Source organism: Tiliqua scincoides, chromosome 2 (assembly GCF_035046505.1).
Source record: "Tiliqua scincoides isolate rTilSci1 chromosome 2, rTilSci1.hap2, whole genome shotgun sequence".
Lineage (NCBI taxonomy): Eukaryota > Metazoa > Chordata > Lepidosauria > Squamata > Scincidae > Tiliqua > Tiliqua scincoides.
Genome location: NC_089822.1, coordinates 227,426,692 through 227,452,626, shown reverse-complemented (window position 1 = coordinate 227,452,626; position 25,935 = coordinate 227,426,692). Strand labels below are relative to the sequence as shown.

The window sequence follows — 25,935 nt, the reverse complement described above, 5'->3', positions numbered from 1 at the left end:
ACAATATACATTTAAAATCTATATATATTGGAGTCAAATATTGAATAATGCTACTAGTTTAGGAACATTGTATTATTATTCTGATAGAATGTCACTAGAATAATGAGCAGTAAACAGAAAGAGTTCTTTTACTAAGTGTATCGAGATAACAAGTACTGTGCACATTCTTTGGCTTATCCCAGATGTGATTTTCTGCAACTACCAATCACTTTTGCTTTGGCAAAAATGTCAAGTACATGGTGTTATGGATAGCAGATCTGTTGCTAGTTAATTGGACCAAGAGCCATGCTGTTCTAAGCATAAGAGTGCAAGAACGTACTTTAATTTGAACATAGTCACATTTCTTAGTCGGTACTTATAGACCATGTGTGTAATTACTTATTGTCTGTTGTTTAACAGTCTGTTTCATGTGCACATTAGGAACCCAATGCTAATAGTGTGGCATGGAATACACAGTGCGAGGATATGCTTTGTTTCTCTGGAGGAGGATATCTCAACATCAAAGCTAGTAACTTTCCTGTCCATCAGCAAAAACTTCAGGGGTTTGTGGTGGGTTACAACGGCTCCAAAATTTTCTGTCTCCATGTTTTTTCCATGTCTGCTGTTGAAGTTCCTCAGGTAATCTATAAACTTATTCATTTATTCCTAGCATTGCTGATCGTTGACATTGTTTTAGTGTTTCTGAAACTTGTCAACTTCCTGTCCATACCAAACCTTTCAAATCTTGTCAACTTCGTTCGTACCAAACCTTTCAAATCTTTCATCAGTTTCTTTGGCATTCCCTGTATGATTCATACCATCAGCTGTACTGCTATAGAGTATTTGGAAGAGAAAGGAGTAGCTTGTCCTACCTTCCTATTGAAGGAGAAAGATAAAAGTTTATTATGTTAACTTTTTGGCACAACATATAGAAGAACATTAGACAGACAAGTACTCTCTGCATACCGTCTTAGACTACCAACTGCATTTTGATCATCTTTCTGTGAAATGTTCTTACTTGTTCTGTTTTCCCTATTAAATGTCAGAAGAGTGATGCTCTAGAAAATTATTTGTAATTTTTTTTCTGTTCCTTTTTTTGTCACAATGAAGTCCCTGCCAAGTACCCACTCATTTTCTGCGCATTCTTGCTTGTTGATTTGTTCAAACACCAATTGTGTTGTATAAAATATTTCCGAATAATCGAAAATGTGGTTTATCCCTAAGAAACCTATGTTCTCAACAAGACACTGGTTCAGGCATAATGGGAAGAACAGAACAGCTGAAGTATTTGGTACAGTGTTTGGTGAAAATTTTTCTTAAGGACAGCAGCCACAGTTTGTTACTGACTTTGGTGGAATCGCAAGTTCTTTTGAACTACTCTGTATACATCTTCATTTTCATTATTGCAAATTAAAAGCATTAGCGGAGAGGTGGACTTTTAGACTTTCTTCTGCATTTCATGTGCATTCACAACTGGCTAACCTTAACAGAAAGAATGCAGTGCTGAGACTGACATTTAAACTGTCCTGAATTTACAGGACTGATCAAAGATACAGTACCTTCCATTTGTAGATCAAAAGGTGCTTGGAATCCACTTGTTTCCCACTTAGCTTTAAAAGAAACAAACCTAAGAGGATGTACCAAGTGGTGTTTGGCTTCAGTCTGGTGGTGATAACCATTTTAAATACTACCTTGAATAAGAGCAGACAGCACAGCTGTAAAAATTGTGGTTGACTCAAAGCGAAGAAGTGTTGCAAGCACTTTACAGGGTAGTCTTAGAAATGAAAATGATTTTGATGGAATGTAAAGTAAAATTCAGCAAAGATTATGTATTATACATAGAAAGGAAATGGACTGCAAAAATGGCAACATTATTTGATTAAGAGCCCAATCCTATACCTGTCTACTCAGAAGTAAGTTTCACTATAGTCAATGGAGCTTACTCCTCAGGAAAGCCTGAGGGCCCACTCCTATCCAATTTTCCAGTGCCAGTGCAGCTGTGCCTATGAGACTTGCACTGCATCCTGCAGTGGGAGGGCAGTCACAGAAGCCTCCTCAAGGTATGGGAACATTTGTCCCCTTACCCTGGGGCTGCATTGCATCTACACCAGTGCTGGAAATTTGGATAGGATTGGGCCCTAAGAACGTTATCTGTTAGATAGGAATGAGAACACCATTTGGCAGTAGATAGTTACATAAATCTTTATTTTTCAAAATACATAGATCTGTTCACAAGTAGGATAAAGCAGCCTGTTAGGTTTTGAATGTAACAATTAAGTAACTATTGAGAACTGCAGCAATGATGTCACAGCATAGAATACAACAGGCAGGAGGAGAAGCTGAATGTATTTGTTTAAGTTAGAAAGTGTTCACCCTTGCATTGTAACATGGATTTCCCACCAGTAGCCTAAAGAATGGATTTGTCATGGCACCAGGAATGAAGGTGCCAGATAAAGACAAATCACTTCATAGAATAATAATAATAAAAAAAAAAGTTAGAGGTTGGTGTAAGCGTAACCTTAAGGGATGGGAAAATTAAAGGGATGACTTGAAAATCATTTTCAAACATTTAAGAGATTACCATGAATGATGGAGTAATTTTACTCTTTTGCTTTTGAGAGAAAGAAAACAAACTGCCATCTGTAAGAACAGTTTGGCAAACAAACAGATTAGCCGGGGGATGCATTTTGGAATTTCCTACCCTGGAACTTGTGAAGAAAAATTGGAGTAAATGTGTTAGTTAGTAAATCTTTGTACTAGGGAGAAGACATCCTGATTCATCTATAGCTACACTTAAACAATATAAAAGTATTTACATGTGATCAGTTATGCCAGAATGTGGATGGATGTTGCATATTCAAATGTGCACCCTTTAGAAAAGCATGCAGTGTGTTGACTGCACGTACACTTGGATGTTTATTTAGTGTGCATTTGGATTTGACTCAGATTTATGTCTGATATTTCTGATCCACTAAGGGAGACTCATCCAGATTTTTTTAATTGGACTGGAGCATTGAATTAGATTGTTTTGTATAAGATAGAAATACTGTCAATGTAATTCCTGAAACTTATGGTATCAGTGAACAATGCAGAAAAATTTATTTTGCACAAACACACATGCAGCCTTGATAAGAAAACATGTCATTTTGCCTATCTATTTAGAAAATGTTGCTAATGTTTTACTTTCATTTATATGAAAATCTGCAGTCTGCACCTATGTATCAATACTTGGAAAGAAAAATGTTCAAAGAGGCCTATCAGATTGCTTGTTTAGGGGTAACTGATGCCGATTGGAAGGAACTGGCTATGGAGGCTTTAGAAGGACTTGAATTTGAAACTGCTAAGAAGGTAAAGAACTTTAGCAATGCAGCTAAAACTTTTGTCATTTGCTTTAACATGTAGTTGGAGTAAAAGAATTGTATATACATCCTACTATATCTCTAGCAACTGCGAGCCATTTAAAATATAAAGCTCCCACTCCAAAAATCTTATGTGCTCCATTGCAAAGGTTTATAGTTTGCTGTCTTACAGCCCAATCCTATCCACACCTTCCTGGAAGTAAGCCCCATTGACTTTAATGGGACTTACTTCTGAGTAGACATGTGTAGGATTGGGCTGTTATTCATTTCTGCTCAGAATTAGAGATCTCATGAGGTTCCAGGGAGAAAAAAAGATGTGGAACTGTTTTTTCTCTACTTTTGTCTTTCCCTATTTTATGCTTTTCCAATGAAAAAATAGGACATTGGAACATTGAAAGTAATTCTTATGAAATGTGTTTTCATTTGGAATGAGTGAAATGATTTTTCAAGTTTTACTGAAATGCCAGGAACTCAAATGTATGGTATGAAGATTTGTATGCAAGATAGTCTGCAGAGCTACAATTACTATGCATGCTGTGCTGACAAAATACAGCATTCAAATCCAAGACATACTTATACTGTGCCACCATCTTCATGGAGAAGCATGCAGGGCATTTATTTGTGGATTACTGCTTGCCTTTTTCTGGTGACCTTTGTTCAACTTTGTTGAAGAGCTGAGTGCTCCTGCATCTACTCTCCTTTTGCCTGGCCCCAGTCAACCTTTTTAGGCAGTAGTTCACCTCTCCTTTGAAATTACTGTGACACAGATACTCTACTAAAATTGGGAAACAAACATCTTATTTCCCTACCTTGCTGGTGGGATAAAAAGGTCAGGAGGAGGTGGGACAGAAACTGCAAGAGACTGTTGAGGGTACCAAAGCCTTAGAGGAATAATCTGAATGTTTGGGTGTGAGACCATTTCTGGCCATACAATACATTGTCTTTTGTTTATTAGAAAACTTGCAGTTTCTCTTATCATTTTTTCCCTGTTTCTCACATGGCAAAAACAGATACATATGCTTAGGTAGCATGAGATGCGGAAGTTTGCAGCTCTGTTGTGAGTTTATTTGCAGTTACAAACGTTCAAAACTAACAGCCCAATTCTAACCTGCCCTAGAGCAGGCAGGCCACCTGGCCTGCGTCACATCCAGAGTAGGGCTGGGCGGGTTGCAGTGCAACTTGGAGTAAGGGGAATTCATTCATAAAGTTGCACCGCCTGAGGGTTAGGATCTGGCCTACGTGCCAGATCCTGGTATCACCCCATCCTGGGCCCGGCCTGCCTGCCACCTGCCCTTCCCTCACCCCAGAATGTCCCCAAAATGTCTTCCCCAAACATCGTGCTGGTGGTCTGCTGCCGTGTGAGCATACCTCTGGCCAGTGTGGATCCAACGCCAGGAGGCTGGTGCACATCCTTGTGTCGGCCTACCTGAATCATTGCGAATGTGCTTTATGGCCCATTCGCAACACTCATAGGCTGGCGCAGAAGACTTGTGCCTAAGACTTGTGCCTAACTCAAGGTTAGGATTGTGCTCTAAGGCTTTTATACTTTTAAATTATTGTGTACAGTTTATGCCAATTAATACAATTTTATGTGCTAATTAGTCAAAAATAATGTGTTTTATGCTGTTAAAGCAGTAGAATTAGGTCTGATATGAAAATAACTATTATGTGAATTTCAATTTTCCCCAAGATTGCCACTTTTTAAAACAAAATGAGTTTAAAAAATGGTTTTATTGTGGCTTCAAAATTTCTAGAAATTTTACATCTCTATCAAAATGCAGATAGCTAATTCACTGACTCTAGGTTGTGACCTACTTTCAATCTCTAAAATGCAAATGACATTTCTTCATTCCATTTAATTCCAGAGATAGCTAATGGTTAGCACTAAGTTTCAATTAGAATAATACCTCTTCACTACTGAAGTCATCCGTTATTCATTTAGTAATGCTTGTTTTTACCACTGTGTGGCAGTAAAGATTTGATTTGCTGCAATACAGTAACCCCCTTTTTTACATTACATGTACTTGCCAGTCTTCTCCTTTCTCCAGTGTGAACCAACTTAGCTTTGAATGACATTTTATTCTTTTTCTGTTACCTTCTCATTCAGAGTATTTTGAACATCATCTTTGAATGTTTTTCACATGTTGTAGACGGCACTTACAACTTGCCACATCTGTTGTACATGTGTCTCTTCACATCCTACAGGGAGGAGGAGATGCACAAGCTCAACTTTGCGTATTCTAAACAAACCTGAGGAAGAGAAAGCATAACTCAACTTGAACTTTCTCATTGTTTAAAATGTTTGAAGCCTCTAAACTTACAGTGATTATTTCATTCTTTCAATGCCCCTTTCAAGTTACTTTCAAAGTAGCCTGTACCAAACAATGTTTTCATTTCCATGGAAAAATTAATATTACATTTATATCCTGCCTACCTTCTATCATTGACTTCCCATCAACATTCATGTGCATTCCAGGCAATCTCCCATCCCAGCAATGACCAGACCTAAACTTTCTCAGTTTCAGCAAGCTTGCTGTAGCACAATCACATTAAAACCATGTCTTGTTAATTAAATATTAATATCCATTATTATTTATTTACCATTATTAATTACTTGCTTTTCTTTCTAGACAACCATATGTTAAATGAAATGGGGGGTGAGGTGGCAGCAGCTTATGGCTGCTAGTTTATCAGCTTATGGCTGATAGTTTATAAATTTCTATTCATGTAATGCTTTTGTTTTTTTATTTACACAGAATAAAAAATAAAACATTAAAAATGGCTGATACTACTTTGAATACAAAATTTATCAAATGAAATCAAATATGCAGCCTATTTATTTACTTACTTGTTTTGTACCCCACTTTTCTTGGACCCCCAGAGTGGCTTACAAAGCCATAAAAATCGCATTTAAAACTATATTCCATTTAAACATTAAAACATCCTTAAAATACCACAAAGAAAACCAACCAGCACCACCAATAAGGACTTCAGTCTCCAAAGTCTTGATGAAATGCTTTGCAGTTATTAACCTTTTGAAGGCTAAGATGGTGGTCTGTGTACTTTTACCTTTTGTGCAAGTCCTCGACCATTGAGGGTTTTCAAGGTTAAAATCAGCAACTCAAAATTGGGATGAGAAGTTCACAGTCAACCCATACAATTATAATTTTTTTAAAAACCCAATTGAATATTCTCCTGCCTTTTTACACTTGCCAGAAGACAGATTGTAGCATTTTGCACCAGCTGTAGCTTCTTAACCATTATAAAGAGAACCTCTTGCAGAGTACATTATATCGGTAATCCTCAAGATTATGAAAGCATAGATGACAGAGGCCAAATTCCAATGTTCTAAGAAGGGACACAGCAGCATATCATAATGATAAAAGGATGCTTCACTCTATAATTCACATGTTTCTCCAGTAGCAAAGCTAAGGTTGCAGATTGTGCAACCAATCCACTAGGGTCAAATATACCCCATCATGTCCCCAAGAGCATCTAGAATACCCACCAGCATCCCCTTCATTCTGTCTGCAGGATCAGTTGTTGAGCTTCCCAGTGTAGGCACCTGCCTGGCCCCTCCTGGGTTTGCATTTGCAAACCCTTATGCCTTCCCTCCTTACTTTTGAACCAGGAGCTTAGTTAAGAGGGTCCATCTGGAGGGAGAGATTCCCAACACAAATTGGTGAAGTCATTTTACTGCCCGCTGAGAGGCTCACTCCTAGGCTTTAGCCCTGCTTTGGTAATCCCACAAGTCTTGCAACTCTAGTGTCAGAAGAAGCAGATAGCTAACTCTGGCATTTGAGAGCTCTGATCATTGTCCCTCAAACCCCCTATATCATCTGTGTCTGTGTCTTGTGCTCAGTTCAGCTGACTTCATGCTTACTGTTCTGTCTCCTCCCTGTTTGTAGTGAGTGTACTTACTCCTGGTAAGGAAGTGTGGGTAGGATTGCAGCCTAGGATTGTTAAAAATTTTCCTACTTCATGCTGTTACTTCCGGTCATGACATCACTTCTGGTGGGTCCTGACAGATTCTCATTCTAAAAAGTGGGTCCCAGTGCTAAAAGTTTGAGAACCACTGCCTTAGTCTATTTTTCAACAGTTTAGGGAGAGACCTTGAGATTGGTCCCATGTCTCTAATGAGGCAGACTATCCCAGCCATCACTGCAGTGACGAACTGGTGAGTTGAGTTGAGGGAGCTTAGTTAAGAGGGTCCATCTGGAGGGAGAGATTCCCAACACAAATTGGTGAAGTCATTTTACTTCCCGCTGAGAGGCTCACTCCTAGGAGTTTTCAACAGCCTGTTGAAAAATAGACTAAGGCAGTGGTTCTCAAACTTTTAGCACTGGGACCCACTTTTTAGAATGAGAATCTGTCAGGACCCACCAGAAGTGATGTCATGACCGGAAGTAACAGCATGAAGTAGGAAAATTTTGGGCTACAGAGAACACAGATTCAGCCACAGTCTTATGCCATGGCTAGAAACCTTCAGGCCCAATCCTATCCAATGTTTCAGCACTGGTGCAGCCATAATGCAGCCCTGAGGTAAGGAAATGTATGTTCCCATACCTTGAGGAGACCTCTGTGACTGCCTCCCCAACACAGGAAGCAGTGCATACCCCATTGGCGTTGCAGCACTGGCACTGGGAAATTGGAAAGGATTGGGCCCTTAGTACCTTTCTTCTTTCCCTAATTCTTTCCCTATATCCTCCCAGTATCACATAACCCTTTGCTTTCCAATCCTCATTTTTCTGGGTAACCTTTCTTATTTTCATATTCTTGCTCCCCCTTTGTCCTCCCCTCTTCATTTCACATCATTACACACTCCTTTTTTCTTTCTCTTCTACTCAGAAACAACTGATATTTAGGGTGTGATTTGTATATACTACATAGCATTTTACTGTTGATTCCCCTTCCCAGTTACTTTATTCTTACCTTCACAATAAAAGTTATCATTGTTACACCTTTAATCTTCTCTCCCTCCTTATTTTATGCCATTCCACTGGATTGTGCCATGAGCCACTGCACATGCAATAAATTTCCTCCATGTGTACACGTTACCAGTAGTGTAGCTAGGAGGGTGCAGGGGGTAGTAGGTGCACCGGGCTACAGGGTAGGTTCTGGTGTTATGTGAGAGTGTAAAGAGCATCTCTCAAGTCTGAAACCTTTATTGGCATTAAGAGCATCACTCTGTCCATCCCCTGCATAATTTTGTATGTCTCAATCATGTCCCCCCTCAGGCGCCTCTTTTCTAGGCTGAAGAGGCCCAAACGCCGCAGCCTTTCCTCATAAGGAAGGTGCCCCAGCCCAGTAATCATCTTAGTCGCTCTCTTTTGCACCTTTTCCATTTCCACTATGTCTTCTTTGAGATGCGGCGACCAGAACTGAACACAAAACTCCAGGTGTGGCCTTACCATATATCCTTGGCATCACCTGGCAGGACAAAGTTCCAAACAACACAGTCCTGGAACGAGCTGGAATCTCTAGCATGTATGCACTGCTGAAACAGAGATGCCTGCATTGGCTCGGTCATGTTGTGAGAATGGATGATGGCCGGATCCCAAAGGATCTCCTCTATGGAGAACTCGTGCAAGGAAAGTGCCCTACAGGTAGACCACAGCTGCGATACAAGGACATCTGCAAGAGGGATCTGAAGGCCTTAGGAGTGGACCTCAACAGGTGGGAAACCCTGGCCTCTGAGCGGCCCACTTGGAGGCAGGCTGTGCAGCATGGCCTTTCCCAGTTTGAAGAGACACTTGGCCTACAGTCTGAGGCAAAGAGGCAAAGAAGGAAGGCCCATAGCCAGGGAGACAGACCAGGGACAGACTGCACTTGCTTCCGGTGTAGAAGGGATTGTCACTCCCGAATCAGCTTTTTCAGCCACACTAGACGCTGTTCCAGAACCACCATTCAGAGCGTGATACCATAGTCTTTCGAGACTGAAGGTTGCCAACAACAACCTTTTCTAATGATCCAAGCATAGAATTGGTCTTCTTCACTGCTGCCGCACATTGGGTCGACACTTTCATCGACCTGTCCACCACCACCCCAAGATCTCTCTCCTGATCTGTCACAGACAGCTCAGAACCCATCAGCCTATATCTAAAGTTTTGATTTTTTGCCCCAATGTGCATGACTTTACACTTACTGACATTGAAGCGCATCTGCCATTTTGCTGCCCATTCTGCCAGTCTGGAGAGATCCTTCTGGAGCTCCTCACAATCACTTCTGGTCTTTACCACTCGGAAAAGTTTGGTGTCATCTGCAAACTTTGCCACCTCACTGCTCACCCCTGTTTCCAGGTCATTTATGAAGAGGTTGAAAAGCACCGGTCCCAGGACAGATCCTTGGGGCACACTGCTTTTCACTTCTCTCCATTGTGAAAATTGCCCATTGACACCCACTCTCTGTTTCCTGGTCTTCAACCAGTTTTCAATCCAGGAGAGGACCTGTCCTCTAATTCCCTGACTGTGGAGTTTTTTCAGTAGCCTTTGGTGAGGGACCATGTTGAACGCCTTCTGAAAGTCCAGATATATAATGTCCACGGGTTCTCCCAAATCCACATGCCTGTTGACCTTTTCAAAGAATTCTAAAAGGTTCGTGAGGCAAGACTTACCCTTACAGAAGCCATGCTGATTCTCCCTCAGCAAGGCCTGTTCGTCTATGTGTTTTGAGATTCTATCTTTGATGAGGCATTCAACCATCTTACCCAATATAGATGTTAGGCTGACCGGCCTATAATTTCCCAGGTCCCCCCTCTTTCCCTTTTTAAAGTAGGCATGACATTTGCTATCCTCCAGTCTTCTGGCACCGTGGCCGTTTTGAGGAACAAGTTGCATATTTTAGTTAAGAGATCAGCAACTTCATTCTTTAATTCCTTAATAACTCTAGGGTGGATGCCATCAGGTGACTTATTGATCTTTAATTTATCAATGAGGTCTGAAACATCTCTTTTAAGTCTATCTGACTTAATTCCGTTCGGGCAGCGGTATCTGCCCGAGGTCTTCTGCCATGAAGACAGATGCAAAGAACTCAATTTCTCTGCTTGTAGAATGCTTGTAGAGAGGGAGGGAGGAAGTGTGTTGGGGGTGGGTCTGTTTGATGCTTATCAGGACACTGGGTGTGTGTGTGTGTGAGAGAGAGAGAGCCCCCAGTAGGCAGGCATAGCCCCCAGAGACCCTTGTGGAGCCCAGCCTGGACTGAGGAGGGGGTTCCCCTTTGCAGTGGGACCAGTTGCTCACCACTCCCCTGCCCTGTGCTGCCTACTCTCCTCTGCTCATCACAGTCCTCTCTCTACTTGCCTGCCCCCTTATCCTCCTCTCTCCTCCTGGCAAGGCTACAGCAGCCCAATTGTCTTGGCAACCTAAGCCAGTAGGGCTTGGTCCTGAGTAGACAAGCAGGAGATTGGGCTCTGAGGCTCCAACCCTATCCACACTATCCTGGGAGTAAGCCCCATTGACTAAAATGGGCTTGCTTCCAAGTAGACAGGCAGAGGATTGGGCTCCAAGGCTGTAATCCTCTCCCCACTTTCCTGGGAGTAAGCCCCATTGACTAGACTGGGCTTGCTTCCAAGTAGACAGTAGATTGGGCTCCAAGGCAGCAATAGTCACCCCACTTTCCTGGGAGTAAGCCCCATTAACTAGACTGGGCTTACTTCCAAGTAGACATGCAGAGGATTGGACTCTGAGTTGGCTGACTGTTACCTGCGCATGTGCAGGAACCTGCAGAGGGTAGCAAGCAAGGCACAGAGACCTGGGAGGCAAGTTGCAGCAGGAACACTGAGGAGCAGGTGGTTTGGCCTCATCATTTATTCACATAATTCCTCAATTCCACTTCCTAAAGGTAAGCTGCTGGCTCTTATGATTGTTTCCAGTCCCCTCCTCAAATTGTGGAGGGGACACATCTCAAATTGTGTAAGGCTGCAATCTTACCTTACTTCACTTACCAGGGAGTAAGCCCCATTGAACACAATGGGACTTACTTTTGAGTAGACATGAATAGATTGTGCTGTAAAAGTGCAATAAGTGCTTTCAACAGGTGTTTGCTATTTTAAAATATTAGCTAACATTTCTCACTCACTTTAACAAATAAAAAGACCCAATGTAATTAATTAAATTTGATGTCATTGCCAGGAGGGGGGCTACAGCATTTTTTGCACCGAGTAGCAACTTGGTTAGCTACGCCACTGTTACACATATGTTGAGAGCACGTCTGGCAGCACTGTAGCTTTGTACCCAATCCTAAACATATTAGCTGTGAAATAATGGAGCTGAGTATGAGAAGTGTGCATGTAGTTGGGGGTTTTCCTACTCTTCCCTTCTAGTCAAGAAGCCAAATGCAAGGTAACATAAAAACAGATTTAGGTGTTTGGGGTTTGGGATCTGCTGCACCAAAAACTGTAGAGAAAGCTCTGAAGGTGTAGATAGTGGTTCTCAAACTTTTTAGCACCGGAACCCACTTTTTAAAATGACAATTTGTTGAGATCTACCGGAAGTGATGTCATTAACCTGGAAATGATGTTATGGCCAGAAGTGACATCATCAAGCAGGAAAATGTTTAAGACCCCCAATGTGACAAAATCTAATCTAATTAAGTAAATTAAAAGTTTACAATAAAAATTTATTTAAATAAAGAAGAACCCTACTAATCCTCTTAAGTAGTTGCTGAACTGTTAAAAAAAAATTCCCAAATATCCCAAATGCAGCTATCCTATCCACACTTACCGGGGCGTAAGCCCAATTGACTATCTTTGTTAAATGCATATACACAGTATCCTATTAAAAGTACAGGTCTGTCACATTTCCCCAAATGCAGTCACATACCATGGTTGCATGAAGTCTAATATATTAAAAATAAAATACCATTGAAATGAATGGGGACCCACCTGAAATTGGCTCACGACCCACCTAGTGGGTCCCAACCCACAGTTTGAGAAACACTGGTTTAGATAGTTCCTTCACATGGTCACATGGTTTGCAGTTGGTACACAAAAGTAAGTCGTTTGATAACACTGCAGTACCTGGAAGTAAGCCTCTCTGAAATCCAAATCCATGTCAGAGCAATTATCTTCCTATAAAGATCCTCCACTATGAAGTAGGCTTATTATTTTCTTTTTAAATTATTATTAGTTGTGCCCATACTTTTTCTTCAGGTCTTGGTGTAATTCTGGCCATTATTATCTTACGATTGCTGAATGCAATAGTAAGTAATATTTCTATGATACCTGCTTAGTGTAAGACATTTGTCATACGTGATTGTGTAGAATGTGTGTGTACAGTTGGTAATGGCGAAAACAGTTACAACCATTTCTTGCTGCCAGACTAAATGGATACAGATCTTGAGAGTACATAATGCAAGGTGGGGCAGTGTTCAAATACAAAAAAGATTTATTGGTGCTTGAATTAATATAGTGAAATTACTTTTATTGCAGAGCTGCATTTTTAATACGCTTGCCATAACCCTATTGTGTATAATTCATTTTACATACAGCGTACTCTTCCTGTACTGGACATGCTATTAGAAACTTATTTTGTCTCATGCAACAGTTGAAGAGTATCAACAGCAGTCGTAGTCATTGCCATTTGTTGCACGTGGTAATATTTTATAAATAGTACAAGTTCATCCTGTTAAGTGCAAAATATTACCATGTTACTGATTCATTTTTCTTTCTGTGTTTCAATAGGCATTTACCAGAGTGCGAGATCTTCGATATTTGGAACTGATCAGCAGCATTGAGGTGGGGGAAAAAATGTGAAATGCAATGTGTGAATTAAGATAAAACACATTCAGAGTAGAAACCATAGAGCAGGATATTCAAGGGACAATGAATCTGTGGAGAGTAAAAAATATTGAGTTTTTGTGTTGGAGTCGTGATTGATTCATACTGACTTTGATCCACTCAAAGTTTATGACAGAAACTTAATGAAAAAATGGGAAATGGCTTGAATATTCAATTATTTGTTGTAATGCTGTAAATTCCTGTGGCTTCTTTCAAAGTATTTTATAAAAGCAAATTAAGTCTTACATCATACTCTTGAGATAGGTAATTATTTTTATCTCCATTTTGCAGACCAGGGACTGGCACAGAGGTAATATGGCTTGCTTAAGGTCACATGACAAATTAATGACGGCTGGGAGTAAAATTTGGGGCTTGCAACTTTCATGTTGCGCTCTTAACCTGTTCAAATTCCTAGCCCATGTCTTGATAGATTTTTTATTATAGAATAATTGCTAAGAAGAATCTAAAGAAAAACAAATCTATTCCCATTCTGACCTTACTGTAGGATACTGCGATAATAGAAAACATGTGGGTTCATAATGAAGAGTCTAAAGGGAATCCTCCATGCCATTGTTAATTGGGGTTCCTGTCTCCTGTGTAGGGATGCAATCTTCTTTTTGCAGCTCTATTGTAGCAACAATGTCCTTGTATTGTCACTGTGCCAGCTTGTTATAGACGTGGATGACTTTGAATATAGGAGGTAGTACCTTAATGGTAGTTCTTTGCACAAACGGGAAGAATAAAAGTGCATGCAGAATACCAGATCATCCCATCAGCTATCCTGGTGTTCATTGTCCTTCCTTTGGTCAGTCATGTTGCTTAAAAGCAAATTGCAAGATCTTTCATATGAGCCTAACTTTACCTCATTTGAGGTTGGAAAATGGCTGCATGAGTTGTAGCTTAGTCACCTCCATCTCCTTTCTTTTCAGGTAGCATCTTGCTGATGTCTATGAAACATTGTAGAGCTGATTTTTTGTGTAATAAGCTGTTATTGCAGGCTTATTTTAAGGCTCAGTCAGAGTGAACTTGCCTGAGCTAACTTTCTCAGCAGTGTTTGCTTTTGTTGACAGATCCAATGCAAATAGGGTGAGGAAGGCCACATGGACCAGAAAGTGTTTTAGGAACTTTCCATACTGCACCTTTTTGTACAATAAAGGAGCAATTCACCTTTTAACATATGAGATCTGCTGGTTCAAACCAAGGTCCATCTAGTCCCAAAATCTTGTTTGCTCAATGGTTCCAGGGAGCCTGCAAGTAGAATGTGAGGCAACAGCAACCCAGCTACTGGTATTCAGAGGCATATTAGTCCTGAATCTGGGATTTCCATTTCCATTGCGGCTAATAGTCACTGTTACATTTATTTTCCATGAATATGATATCTGCCATGAGTGTGCTGGATCCTGACATCTTCCTCATGATCGCAGTTCAGTTGCAGAAGTATTGAATTTTCCCAGCACTCATACTCCAATGCTTGGTTTCTTCAGATAGGCATTCATAGTGGCCGAGAATGCTATCTGAAATGTAGCTGTATGGTGTCAGTAGCTGTGCACATGTCATTACTGGTGACCAGGAACCCAGTACCCTCTCTCTGAACTCTTACTTGCACCATTTGTATGACCTTTCTTATTGTTTTAATTCTTTAAAATTACGAACAGGCCTTGCTGAGGGAGAATCAGCATGGCTTCTGTAAGGGTAAGTCTTGCTGGGCATTTTGCGGCAATGGAACACTTGTTCCACTGTAGCAAAAGGCCCATGGGATTGGGCCATTAGTTCTGTTGCTGAGATTAGAAGAAAGAAAAAGAGAAGAAGGATGTTCAGAATTAAACATTGCTGCCTTGCAAATCTCAGAAATTGGTAAAAAAAAAAAAAGTGGGGGGGGGTTGGTAGATAGTTAAAATATTCTGTTTCCATGTCTGGATGGAACCTGTGTGGAGGACTGGAGGAGACGAAAGGGGAGGAGAGTGGGACAGCACATGTCCCCTACCAGCCAGGTATAATGAACAATGGAGAGCTGCTATGAATAATATAGAGAGATATGTTTTATCACTGTTCAAAGATTCTGGTGATTAAGACCTGCTTTCAGCACAGCTGATGTGTAATGCAAAAGTACTAAGAAATAAAAGCCTTGTAAGTGGCACTCTGTGCTTTTTAAATAACATAAATAACCTGGGTTCCTGCTGTTGGTTCTGAGGGAAATGAAAGACAGAATGATACTTTGAACAACTAAAGAGGTAACCCAGGTGGTCTGCCCAACCTTTGCTTTCAAATTTTTAACGGCAAAAATTTGTGAGTAATATTGTTAAAGCCATTGCCTTTTAAAAGGTTCATGGTGCTCATAGAACAAGCAACTGATCTCATTCTGATTCTGACAGCAGTTGTGTGCAGGTGCGTACAGCCTCCCTGAAATTCCGACGTTTTTCAAAAAAGTTTCATTCATGATGAGAAACTGGTTTTGTTCCCTGCTAATGGGACGCACATTCGTGGCAGGTGGCAACCAATTAAGGTTAATTCTTCCTGAAGACTTACATTGATTTTGCTGGGGTAGTGTAAGGGGGGGGGATTGTAGGCTTGTTCACACTATTGGAGGATATTTTTATTTCTTTCATTGTGGTGACTTTGAAAGTTCTTAATTGAAACTTATTCTTAGCTGTCTGTCAATAATGACTTTATAAAAATGTTCTGCTCAGTGCCACGTTTCTTACTAGAAAAGACAAGAGTTTAAAATGCGAAGTACTTAATTAAAAATTATAGACTTTTCTGTGGTGTTGATCACCATAACAACAAACTGATAGTGCAGATGGTGACTATTAATTTTTAAAATAGAAATAAAAGATCCATCACTTTCTGATGTTTTAATCTTGGTTATGAAGCCTATGTTATGCTCTAAAAATGAACAAACACATGAAATGACTTTTTATTTTTATGTTCATGTGTTCATTTTGAGTGTCCTTTGTTAACCTTGTCAGAGTTCTACAACTCTGTCAAGATTCACACTTGTCAACAACTAGAGAAAATGCAAAGAGGCATTCTTCAGATGTCCAGTTTGTATTTTTCTGAGAGGAGCTGGATTAGAAGAGAAGGAAGGAAGACAGTGGGCAGTAAATGAGCAGGGGAGTGAATTAAGAGCCGGATCCTTTAGAAACACCGCCTGTGGTTCTGGTTTCACTCCCTTTTTCCACATCTTTCTCTGCAACCTAGAGAGAGACAGCAACTGTTTAAAAATTAGCACTGAAATGCTCAAGAATGATGGACCAAAATGTATACTCCAAAGACACTGGTGCAGCTTGCATTTATTCCAAAGGGGCTCATGCAGGGCAGCACAGTCTAAAAGATCCATGCCTGAATTGCACGTGCACATGTCCACAGTATCTGTGTTGGTGAAAGTGGCCAATCCCGGATCACCAGGATCAGAGCAAATGTCAAATCTGTGAACTTCATTGACTGTGATGTCACTGACACTTATGCTCACATTTTTCACGTTGTAGGAACCATGTTGCATAATGATTGTGTGTGCAAGTTCAGAGTCTATTGCAGGCGTGCGCCTCTTAACAACCTTCTGCTTAACAACAGACTGCTTAAATGATGGTGGTCAAAGCACAACAAAGAGGCTCTCAATGAGGCAGTCAGGACTCCCATAGCCTGCAGCAGAGTGTCTGTTTACACAACAAAGAGGTTCTTAATGCAAAGAAGAGGCAATTATCTCCAGTAGCCTGTGCAGCCAGCTAGTGTCTGCAGGGAGTGTCTGTTTACAAAACAGAGGCTTTAGATTGGGATGAATATTCGATGAACATCCTAATTGCATAACAACTGGGATTGGAGAACATATTCCCAATGTTAAGTGGCACACACCTGTACTGTGGTGTTCCTATTATTTGTCAGAGTTTCTCACTTGGTGTCAAACTTCCAAAGCCAAAGTCACACAAATGCACACGTATTAGAGCTTTGGGAACTTTTTGTCTTCTCTTGCATTAGCTACTTTACTATAAAGCATGTCCTTTTGGCGTGGTCCATTCTCATCCTTATGCACAAGCCAGCACAGCCACCCATCTGTTGTGAGACGAGCCAAGGCATTTGATAGGTTAGCCTAGGACAGGATATACACGTTGGTGATTTTTATCTTGGCCAGAAATTTTATTTATATTCTGCTCTGCCTTTCCCTTGCCAAGGCAAATTCCCAAGGTAGCTAAAATTTCAAGGATACAGTGTGAACAATCAAGGTGGAAGCTGTCTTTCTTGACTAGTTGTTCATCTCTCAGCTGATACGTGAGAGGGTAATGGGAGCACAGATCTGGTGGATCAGCATTTTTATCTTAATGGTTACTTTGGCATTGTTTCAAGAACATTTCTTAAGTGTGCCAAATTAAACCATGGTCACTTTCTTCATTGTGAGTATTTAGTTTCTCATAAAATTGCAAGTAACCAGTCACAATTGATCTAAGGTAATAATTTATTAACTACATTGAGGGCCCAATCCTATGGTCCGCACCGTGCCACCGTGGCACGGACCACAGTTGCAAACGTGCCGGAAGGCACGTCTGCGGGGCTTATTGCCGGGCTCCCGCTGGAGGTGGCTCAGCACCAGCCGGCGCTGAGCCACTGCCCGGCGGGCGCCTGCATTCCGCAGCTCGGTGGTGCCTTCAACTGCCGGGCTGTGGAACGGCAAACTGGGCAGGGATGGGGGCGTTCCGGGGAGGGGGGAGGCCGGTGTGACGCGGGGAGGGGGCAGGGAGGCCAACGTGACGCAGGGAGGGGTGCGTGCCAGAGGCATGCCTGGGGCGGGCGGGAGGAGAATCCGCGGAGCTCTGCTTCGCAGGATCCTAGGTGCTCGTGGAGGCTGCGTGCCTTACACGAGCGCCTTTACTTTAGCAGTGCCCTTTGGGCGCCGCGAAAGAGAGTAGCCCATTGCGGGTCTGCCTCCCTTACCTGGGGGTAGGGGATGAACGTCCCCTACTCCGGAGGTGCCTCCCACGGTAGTGCGGGTGGTGCTGGATTCGACGGCAGCCCTCATGGTGCCGCCAAGCGGGGGCGCCCCGGGTAGCTCAGGATTGGGCTGCCCGTTAGGATTGGGCTGCCCACCATGTTGTCTAGAGTTAACCTAGGCTGTTTGGGAGACCTTTGTCATGGAAATACAACTTTAAAGGAGTATCCTGCCCCTTGCAGCATCTGCTTCAACTTATTAGTCTACTGCCTACTGTCAAGTGCCTTCAGGAGACTGTGGTAGAGTATTGTCTTAAATGCATTATACAGAACATAGCATTTCTTTAAAGTCAGAGACGGTTTGTTTCTTGGTATGGTTTTGCCAATTACTATACTAATTTCCTGAGCATTAGCTGCCTTTGGTGCTCTTTGCTGACACATTCCTTAAAAGTTTTAAATCATGGACTAATGTTGCATTAGAGCAAGTAAGCAAGCATGCTTTGAATCAGTGCTAGGCATAGTTCCATTTGAGTTGTTCTCAAACCAGTGCATTGTGCAGATTTGGGGGGGACGGGACTGAAAAAATCTGGGTAAAACAATAGTTTTGTCTTGAGAGAGCCCTTGGCAGCATCAGTCATCCCCTTTCAGCCTTTCAGCCTCCTAGATTGCCAAGTTGGTAGTTTCCGAAAATTCTAAACCTCACTTAGCTTGAAAAATCATGAGTGTTGATGAATCCTATTGTATACATGGACCCACATATTTTGATGTTGTGCTTGGACTCTGTTGCATAAAAAGACAACATTGCAATTATGGTTGTGGTAGAAGGAGCAGAATTTGGGGTGCTGCATAGGTTGCAGTTGTTCTGCAACAACAAGCAGTTGTTCTCATATGTTCAAAAATTGCGGCAGCCTTTGATTTGATATTTAGGTTAAAGACGTCACTTTTGCTCTTTGCCACCTTTTTCTCTGGCCAGTATTCTCCATCCAGACAGAACCAGCAGTTCTCAGTGGTGCTCCACAATTTTAGGCAACCATTTACCTCATGATGTGGTTGTGGTGATCAAAGTCACAAGAGGAGTTCAGTCACCCTCTGGAGCAGGGGTGGGCAAACATTTTGGCAGGAGGGCCACATCATCTCTCTGACCCTGTGTCGGGGATTGGGAAATTTTTTTTTCAAATTTGAATAAATTTACATAAATTTACATAAATTAATATATTAGAGACAGAACATATATGAAGGAATAAATTTTACTGAGCTTATTTGTAATACACATAAGAACTATAATACAGGCATGTAAAACCACATGAGAACTATGCCACACACCTCTTGCATAATGAAAACATACAGTCCAAGCCAGACCAAGCCAGAAACACAAGTTGTTCAGAGGCAATGGGGGCGTTAAAATTATGCCCAGTGAAAAGCAGAAAACACATGGAGACTATAAAGGACCTTGCTCTAACTTGGCCCTCAGTTTGCATCTGTCGGTGGCAACTGGCAGTCGTGGGCTAGCGTGTGCTCCAACAGTCTCCAATGGGCCAGAGGTACTGGAGACTGGGAGCTCCCTGTGGGCTGGTCTGTGGGTCCCCAAGGGCCAGAAATGGTCCCCGGCTGGAGTTTGCCTACCCTGTTCTAGAGCACTTCAAAAAATGATCTTGTCAGTCCCAAGGAAAAATGAGAGAACTACGTAACTTTCACCTATAAATAACAAAACAAGTTACTTTTACTTGTTACTTTTACAAGTTACTGTTTACAGTGAGATAACTTGCATAGGAAATTGAATTAAAAGGATGAGTTACTACATCAGGGCAAACACAGGAAAACCATTTATGCAGGGCTGTTTCAGGAAACATTCAAAGAATGCTCAACAGCATAATGACTGTATAAGGGCTACAGCACTTGCGTTCTTTCATTTCCCGCCCTTTCCTGCCTAGACCAGTGCACCAAAGCCAGTAGTGAACTTACCCCATCCCACTCCTGAGGCAAAGGTCCGCGATGCTGCCTCCTGCATGATGCCACTCCCTTGCACGCGAAATAGCCTCCACCCCACCTTCTAAGTGTGACAGAACCTCGCATGACTATGAGACTGACTGGGGAAGCCTTCTGAGGCTTCCCCGTGGTCTTAAACTGTACTTCTGGAAACCCTGAAGTACAGTTTCTGACTGTGTTGGGAGCCTCAATGAGGCTTCCCATGCGATCCTAGAGTCGTGCAGACCCAGTGCCAAGGGCATTTGCCCCGTTTGTCCAGCACTAGGTCCGCTGCTGCCCAGAGCCCCTCAAAGTCATCTCTATGGGGCACTGTAAGGATTGGTGTTGGATGCAATACAGGGAATATTATTGTTGTTGTTATTATTATTATTAACAGTATTTATATACTGCTTTTCAACTAAAAGTTCACAAGCGGTTTACAGAGAAAAATCAAAGAACTAAATGGCTCCCTGTCCCAAAAGGGCTCACAATCTAAAAAGATGCAAATGAATACCAGCAGACAGCCACTAGAACAGAAACTGCTGGGGTGAGGTGGGCCAGTTACTCTCCCCCTGCTAAAAAAGGAGCACCCACTTGAAAAAGTGCCTCTTACCCAATTAGCAGGGGTTAATACTTTGGGAATTCTTCCATCCCACTGCAGCCTTGCATGCTGCATTCTCCACACTGTTTTAAAGGGTGTACTTCAAGGATGGTTTTTGGGTGATTTGTGGTGTTGCCCTAGGGAGGAAGGGACAGAGAAAGAAAATTACTGTGCACTGTTACATTTGCACTTTGGAGGATACAGCACTAAGAGCCCAATCCTGAGCTCACACTGCTGTCGCTCCTCTGGCTGTAAGTGTCACAAACATGCTGTAAAGCACATTCGCGGCCCTCCAGCACCAGTGCTAGCTCAGCATCGGACAACGCTGGGCTAGCACCTGTGGATCACCAGTGCTCCACAGCTCAGTGGTTGCGTGGAACACCAGGTAGCGGAGAGGTGAGTGGAGAAGTAGAGGGAGGTGGGACGGAGTCATTCCAGGGTGGGGGGGAGGAGGTGTGCTGAGGGGAGGGAGTGGGGCAGGAAGGAGGCAGAACTGGATCCTGAGCCTCCATGTTGGGTCCACCACTGAACACAGAGGCTGTTGATTCTACGGTGACCCAAAGGTTGCTGTAGAATGGAGTAGCCCCATTGCCGGGCTACTTGCCTTACCTGGGGGGACAAAATTCCCCTTCCCCTGAGAAGCCGCCGCTGGCTGCCCTGTTGCGCTCAGGATGCCACAGCAGCTGCTTCAGCGTCGCAACAGTCCCGGCACAACGAGAAGCTCAGGATTGGGCTGTAAGGCATCAAACAAACAGATTTGGCGAACTATCAAGTGATGGATGTCAACAAATGAAACGTGAAATCTGAGCAAGGAACTGTTTGCAGTGTGGCTTGGGCTTCAAAATGGAATATTAGTTGACCAAACTTGAACAGATACCACTCATTGTGGTTCTCCACAACAGCCACAGGAATAAAATATAATGAAAAAATATAATGAACTTTTCTGACATTTTACTTTCAAACTTAGGAGAACTAAAAAACATTTGACAATCGAAACTTGGGATAGTTAGGTTCATAACAAGAAGACACTAGGGTCTGTGAGCAGTCTTGCTTGCTTGCTTGTCCTGACTTGCATGTTCAACAGATGCTATGTGATTTTATTGGCACATGATATATACATGCTTTCTCAGGGAAAGAAATTATGTAAAGACTGCTATAGTTAGCATCCAAAACCGCTATTAACATTAGTATGGTAAGAAAGTGCTTAACTTTGGCTGGGGATTATGACCTGTGTTTGATGGGGATGCACGCGCGCTCACATACATGCACACCAGCAGCAGACCTAGTGCTAGGCAAACGGGACAGATGCCCTGGGCCTGTGCACCTCTAGGACCATGCGGGAAGTCTCACTGAGACTCCCAACATGGTCGGAAATTGACCTTCCGTTTTTCCTCAGAAGACTTCCCTGGTCGGTCCTATGGTCTTGTGAGGCTCTGTCTCACTCCAGAGGTAGGGGGTGGCATCTCATGGGGGGCGGACCTTTGCCCCAGAAGCGGGGAGGGATGCGTCTGAGACACACACACACACGCGCACACACACACACACACACACACACACACACACACACTGTTCCTTTTTGTCTCATGTTTGTCTCAAGTATAATAATTGCACTGTGTGTTCTTTTTACTGTTTGGTGAATGAGCAGTTGGATTCATTTGTAAAGCTTCTCTAGCAAAAATGACATTAACATTTGGAAGTATTTTTGCGCCATCATAAAAAAGCAGTGTAAAATTAAAAGTAGTTTAAACGTTCTTATGAAATACAGTAGTGGTTCCCAAACTTTTAGCACCAGGACCCACTCTTTAAAATAGCACTCCATTTATTTATAGAATTTATATTTCGCCTTTCTATCCCAGTCTATCAGCTCACCTAGATAGACTAGCCTAGATAGCTCACCTAGATAGACTAAAAAACATTTTGCTTTACCAACTGCTGAAGCCTCTGTTTTAATCCTTTTTACTATGGTGGGGAGGGGGCACTTTCTGGTGCATTTGTTGAGCTTCATCCATATTCTTCAGATTGGGTCCATTTTGATGGTTTTGTGTTCCCCTTCACCTGATAAGAGCTGAGGCTTGGTCACCAACTTGCAAAAAAACATGCACATGCGCCTCAGTTTCACTTGCCTTAGAGCTCAATACATTTTTCTGTGTCAGCTTAGAGAGAGGACACTTCCTTCTCAAGTGTTTTTTGGGGCCTGTGATCATCACATCAGGACCATTCTTGTGGCACTGTGTTTCTCTGCCTGTTCTTCAAAGTGGACTGAGGCACATTCGCCTACTCACAAGTAAACACATCTGCGACTGAGGGTGCAGTCCTAACCCCTTATGTCAGTACTTTCCAGCACTGGCATAGCAGTGCCAGTGGGACATGTGCTGCATCCTGCAGTTGGGTGTCACTCATGGAGGCCTCCTCAAAGTAAGGGAATGTTTGTTCCCTTACCTTAGAGCTGCATTGCCCTTATGTCAGTGCTTAAAAGCTGGAAACACTGACATAAGGGGTTAGGATTGCACCCTCAGCTTCACTTTCCATAGGGCTCAATACGTTTTTGTCAGTTATCAGCTTGTCAGTTTGTTTTACCACCCTCCAACTGGTGGGTCGCAACCCAAAGTTTGGGAAACACTGAAACACAGTTATGTTTAGACCAGATTTTTGTTCAGTTTCTTTACTGTTCCTTTTCCTGGATTTATATAGTGGTGTTTTCTAGTTTCTAGCAGAATGTCTGGGGTGGGGAGAGATTTAGCACAGAAAACTTCTAAACAATGCCATTGATGTTGATAGGACTATGTTGGTTTAAATATAAGTAAGCCAGTTAGAAAGCTTTGTGAATCATAGCTTAATATTTTCAGTGGTTCTTGCAAATCTTGTTTCCTGCTTGATTATGTTCGTTAAAATTATTTCCTGTCTTTTATTATTTTTTTTAAGGAGAGGAAGAAACGTGGAGAGAACAACAATGACCTGTTTCTAGCAGATGTTTATGCGTACCAGGGAAAATTCCATGAGGCAGCCAAACTGTACAGAAGGAGTGGCCATGAGAACTTGGCTCTTGATATGTATTCTGACTTGCGCATGTTTGACTACGCAAAGGTATGTGGATATTTTTTATAGGGTGATCATTTAAAGTGGTATTCTTATCCAAGAATTGGGCTGCTTCCTTCCTTCTGGCGTATGCATCATCTTATGCTTTTCTGACCAATTCATGAACATCACTGGCTTCACAGGAAAGCACTTGGCACCATTTTGTTTTATGTATTTGGGGGCAGTATAGAAAAACGGAGTCTATAATAGGAGACAAGAAAGGTTCATTTAATTAAGGATTTCTAACAGCAGGCAGGGGAGATAAGGAAATGGGCCCGGGACCAGATGTAAGGTGTGAATGAGCATGGAATCTTTTGAACCCTGGAACCATTTTTCAGTGAGGACAGATTGACCTCCCCCCGCCCCCGCGCCCAGTAGAGACTGCCAAAAATAATTTCCACATAGCAGTGTCCCACATGAGGATCGTGGAAAGTCTCCACATTGGCACCGACCACCACAAAAATACAACCCTGCATGATATGTGGAGGATTCATATGATAAGAAATGCTACACAGTATTTCACAGGATAAGGAAGCTTTTTACCACAGCCTCTGTGTGGAACTGTAATGTTGTAGATCAGCCTTGAGAAGAAGGAAGTGGAGAGGCAGGGACTTCAAAACATCCTGGAGAGATTGCGATGAGAATTTGCAGTGAGGGTGCAGAATATTCAGAAATTCACAAGGCTAAACGGAAGCAGAGGGGCCACTGGTCTTGTTGTTATTATATACTGTTGTTTTTTTAAACAAATGGTTCACAAAGAAGAAAATTCCCTGTCCCAAGAACTCTACTAGGTTCAGAAGTTTGAAGATACAGCTGTTGGTACTATTTAAATCTTTTGTCTAATGCAGCGATTTTCAACCACTGTGCCATGGAACATTGGTGTGCCACAAATGGTCTACAGTTGAACTGTGGGAGTTTGCAGGAGGGTCGTTTATTAGTAGGGCCATTGGGAAATGTGAGCCCCTGACTGGCATTGTGGTGTGCCTTGTCAATTGTCAAAAAATGAATGTTATGCTTTGACCATTTTAGTGCCTTGTCAGTGTGCTATTCATTGAAAATTTGTGATTTAATGTCCCTTTGTGCTGATGGTAGGCTTGCAAAGGCAATTTACAGTGCAATCCTATGGATGTTTTCTGAGAAGAAAGTTCTAAGTGGGGCTTCCTCCCAGATAAACGTGCTTCAGAATGCAGCATGAGTTATTCATTGGGTGTTCATGATCGACTGTGAAAGATGATAACTGTCACTGTATATTATGGTTAATAATAAATTGGTATAGCTGAATATTGCTTATAAGTTATGGACCCTTGTGTGCTACACCAAGAGCCTGTAGCTCTTTCCCTGTAAGAGTTCACATATCTGCCTTATCTAATTAGTGTCACAATATGAAGATTAAATTTAAACTTTTTTGACCTATTTCCTTTACAGTGGGCAATTTTCTTTCTATATACCACACTACTGTTCTTTATTTCTTCTACATTCCAATTTTCAGTATAAATATTTTCAGGGCAACTTACAATATCAAAGGCAATAAAATAATGAAGTCTGAAAACAGGAATAAAACAGTCAAAGAATTAAACAGCAGTATTCAATTTACAGCATTCAACAATCCTGTTGGAGGTAAAAAGACCTGGGTAAATAAAAGGAACTTGGGAGTGGGCACAAGAGAACCTCCCTGAGAGAAAGCTCCGTAGCCAGGACACCACAACTGGGAAGACCCCATTCACTGCCCAAGTTGCCTCAGATAGTGCGGGCACTTAAATAAGGGCTTCCAAAGATTTCAGTGAGTTGGCTGGCTCAGGTTGCGGTAGGCGATTCTTTTAATGCCTTGTTTCCACAGCAAGTTGTCTTCACATAACAGTCCCTTAGTTCACTTCATCCTTATTCAGAGTCAGAGACTGAAACAAATTAGGAAAATTAAGTTGCTCTCATTTCACCTCTTAGTGTGACTGATTTGTGCAAACAAGAATGTTGTCATGACTTGTATTATACAGTTGTGCAAGGCATTCACAGGGAACTAAAGAGCAACATTACCTTCTATTTATTTAAATATTTATAGCCCACCTTTTCCATCACAATAGGGGCAGCAACTAACACCAGTGGCGTCACTAGTGTTCGCGTCACCTGGTGCAGGAGACCAGCACATCACCCCCGTGCAATGTGCGGGGCAACACTCCAGGTGGTGGGCATGGTGATCTACCATTGCCCTGCCCCCACTGGTTTTTTGGCTGTACCTTTTGATAGAATAAAAATATTTCAACACAGTT

General features: G+C 42.1%; 1 protein-coding gene across 2 annotated transcripts in view; it reads left to right on the top strand.

The window, feature by feature from the left end:
* Positions 1-25,935, top strand: part of IFT122 (intraflagellar transport 122) — a 72,261-nt gene that overhangs the window by 24,102 nt on the left and 22,224 nt on the right. For both annotated transcript variants that reach the window (XM_066614171.1, XM_066614172.1), the window contains exons 14-17: positions 421-618; positions 3,187-3,327; positions 13,018-13,071; positions 23,519-23,680. In XM_066614171.1, coding sequence (XP_066470268.1) covers positions 421-618; positions 3,187-3,327; positions 13,018-13,071; positions 23,519-23,680 — 555 coding nt within the window. The remainder of the gene's footprint in view (positions 1-420; positions 619-3,186; positions 3,328-13,017; positions 13,072-23,518; positions 23,681-25,935) is intronic.